Below are 3,263 nucleotides of genomic sequence, written 5' to 3'. Positions count from 1 at the left end.
TCTGCTGGACCACCGAGGATAGCGCGCGACCTTGGGGACGTTGTCATGGATTTGACGCGGTTGGCTGTGGATGCTGGTCAGTTCATCAACCGGGCTGTTCAGGTAAGAAGTCAAGCGTTGACTAGTACATAAACTGCTCGTGGTGGCGCTTTATTGTTATTTAAACACTTATGAGACATTAATATCACCCTAGATGACGGTGTTGAAATGCACCGTTAGCACATTAATAAAACGGTAAAATTATAAATGCGTATGCTGTTAGGTTAGTAAGACCATTCTTTATTTATTTTTTTAAGTGGCTTTGTTATTCTCTATTCCGCCCCAGTACACGGAGGAGAGTCTTGGCCATGCGGACAAGACAGAGTTGGACCCCGGGCTAGAGGAGCTCTTTTCCCGGGCAGACTCCACCAAGACCTGCACAGATAAAATAATCTCCCAGACGGAGGTTTTACTTCAGCCCAATGCCGGTGAGAGACTATTAATTGTTTATTTATTTGGATTATTTATTTCAATTCTCTGAAGGTCCTGAAATGCCTAATATGTTATAATAATAATTATATTTCAGACGATGATGAGGATAAATTAAGTCAATACTTACTGCCTGATATAATGGCAAAAATACTGTTTTACTGTAGATTACAGTGTGTTTACTAATTAAAAGGTGTTGGTGGATGCTGTAATTTCAAGTGTTCATATGACCAACACTAAATATAGTATGTTGATCATTAACTGGCCAAACGTTTTGTCCTGATAAACACACCCATCTTCATGTTTGCACCAAACCACAACCAGCCAGGCAGTATTTCCAGCAAATGGGCATTAACCACTGAATAATGACTAGGCTCCTTACGTCTAGGACCCATTTGATCTCTATTTGCCTGCCTACAGTAGATACATCTCCCGTGTGCTCTTCTCTTTGCTTTGACTGTCTGTAAAGGGCCTTTTCAGATGAATAGGGAGGGTTATACTTTGCCTTTCTGAATCAAATTACCTCAGCAAATGAAGTTAAGAGTGGATGTGGTCTGTAATCTATCAAATAAGGGGACTATTCAACTGCCAGAAATAATAACCTCATATGTTTACTCAGCATCAGGGATATGTTTGCAGAGCGTCTATCGACTAAGAGCTTTTAGTCACTCTGAAGAATCATTTTTGTTTACCTTATGCATACCTCATGAGCTTATGGCGAGGATCAGCAATTTGCAAGTAGCTGCCTGCTGTTTTGTTTCACATTAGTTTAATATCAGCTTGCCTCTCCTAGTAGAATACAGTATCATATACATGCAGGAGGTTAACTAACATTTCACCAGTGTTCTTTGGAGTATCCTGACACCTGTTTTCACACCCATTTTAAGGTTAACCTGTGTTTTTTGAGGTAATTGTTTGTGTGCTCAGGTCGGACATTAAAACGTTAATTGTATTGGCCCAATGGCAAAATACATTTATAGAGGATGTTCAAAGACAACATTAAACCTGAACTGAGCTCTCTGATCCCTGATGACCAGGAATGCGGTTAGAGGACCGGCTGTATGAGCATCTGGATTGGAGCGTCCCCCCTCGTCCTCGTGCACATGAATTACTTGGAGACCAAATGATCCAGGCTGGGATGGAAATGGGGTCCAACACACCCTATGGTAGGTTGTGAGTAATGTTGATCTGAGTATTGTTGTTTACATTACGTCAGTAAATACTTTGCAGATGCTGGGTAACAAGTATGAACAGTAAAAAAAAAAAAAAAGAAAAAGAAAAGAAACATGCAAAAAAGCAGTATGTTTTATGTTCAGGAACTGCACTGCTCAGGTGTGGAGAGGCTCAGAAGCAGCTTGGCGAGGCGGAGAGGAAGTTTGCCCAAAGCACTAACATCCACTTTCTCACCCCTCTGAAGCGTTTCACTGAGGGGAAACAGGCCATGAGGTTAACACACACACACACACACACCCATCACCTTTATGATTATGGCACTTACTTGTATGTTTCAGATGTCTCATTGTCAGTAATTGCTTCTCTAATCTTTGTTCTTTTGTACATGCTCATTTTTATATATAGTTTGTATATTTAATATGTTTCTTAAAAACGTGTTTGCGTTCATAGGATGAGCGCAAGATGTTGGTGAATAAGCGTTTGGACTTGGACATAGCCAAGACCAGACTGAGAAAAGCCCACGACGCCGACCAAGAAGGCAGAGTGAGTTACAATGTCTTGACTTTCCACCCACATAGAAAAATAGCCTTTAAACACATTTTCTCATACCTAGATCAATCCATAAACACACCAAAAAAAGTTTCTATCTCAAAGTCCATATAATATCTTCTCATTCCACCGGTATGCTTTCTCTTCATTAGAACCTGAATGCCAACCCGCTGGAAGACGACTACCTGTCCCATGTCTCTTTCATGTTCAGCTTCCTGCGTGTTAAATGGCTAAAGGTCAGTGACACTAAAGGGACATGGACACTGACAGGCACAGTTGAACTTGCTGGTTGGTCATAGAGTAAGTCACTTGTTCTCGTCTGTCTCTCTCATCCAATCAGATGTGGGCCCAGGAAATCTCTCAGGTGAGTTGATGTTTATTGTTGCATGCACACAGGATCTGACATACTGTAAATGTTCTTCCTCTGTAATAAGGAGAGACTGTTTTAACACTGCCAGCATTTATGGTCCTATTAGTTGCTGTAATATTTTTCTTTTTTATTGCCAAGCTCATTTAGACTTATTTTAGACTTTTACGTAAGCCCTTCTGGGATTTATTTTTTGCTGCAAAGCTGAATATAATTAAAAAAAACATAAAATAATTGTGTTTGTGCATGTTTGCATACAGGCAGAGATGGAGCAGAGGATCTGTCAGAGCCTTTTCGATCGACAGTCGGAAATCGCAAGACAAGTTGTGGAAGGAATCAGCCACACTCATGTATGTGCACACAAACACACACACACACACATTTCTCTTAAGCTTGCTGTGTGTGTGTGTGTGGCGTGTGCGTGTGTGTGTGTGTTTTTGTATTGGTAGGATTTCATACTTTGCAACAATTGTAACATTAACTGAATACACATACACACATAACCACTGCTCGGCAAAACACTATACTGTTTACTGTTTTAAATAATAACAAATAGATGCAATACATTTTTTACTGTAGTTTTTCATTAAAAATATCCTCAAATGGAGAGAATCTAATATGTAAAAATTGGATTTTATCAATTAAGGATGCAAATTATGTTTTTTAAATTTATTTTTTAGTTTCTACTAATAAAATTAGTAAAATA

At 39.4% G+C, this 3,263-nt stretch overlaps 1 protein-coding gene across 1 annotated transcript in view; it reads left to right on the top strand.

Annotated features, from left to right (window-relative positions):
• The window catches only part of LOC116670548 (endophilin-B1), a gene marked incomplete at its 5' end in the record, with an annotated part of 4,542 nt that continues 1,279 nt past the window's right edge, over positions 1–3,263 (top strand). The window contains 9 exons of the mRNA XM_032501124.1: positions 1–102; positions 326–467; positions 1,506–1,634; positions 1,785–1,914; positions 2,092–2,098; positions 2,134–2,184; positions 2,343–2,426; positions 2,531–2,554; positions 2,818–2,907. Coding sequence (XP_032357015.1) covers positions 1–102; positions 326–467; positions 1,506–1,634; positions 1,785–1,914; positions 2,092–2,098; positions 2,134–2,184; positions 2,343–2,426; positions 2,531–2,554; positions 2,818–2,907 — 759 coding nt within the window. The remainder of the gene's footprint in view (positions 103–325; positions 468–1,505; positions 1,635–1,784; positions 1,915–2,091; positions 2,099–2,133; positions 2,185–2,342; positions 2,427–2,530; positions 2,555–2,817; positions 2,908–3,263) is intronic.

Source organism: Etheostoma spectabile, chromosome 20 (assembly GCF_008692095.1).
Source record: "Etheostoma spectabile isolate EspeVRDwgs_2016 chromosome 20, UIUC_Espe_1.0, whole genome shotgun sequence".
Lineage (NCBI taxonomy): Eukaryota > Metazoa > Chordata > Actinopteri > Perciformes > Percidae > Etheostoma > Etheostoma spectabile.
The sequence above is the reverse complement of the archived record's forward strand: the minus strand, read 5'-3'. Positions and strand labels throughout refer to the sequence as shown.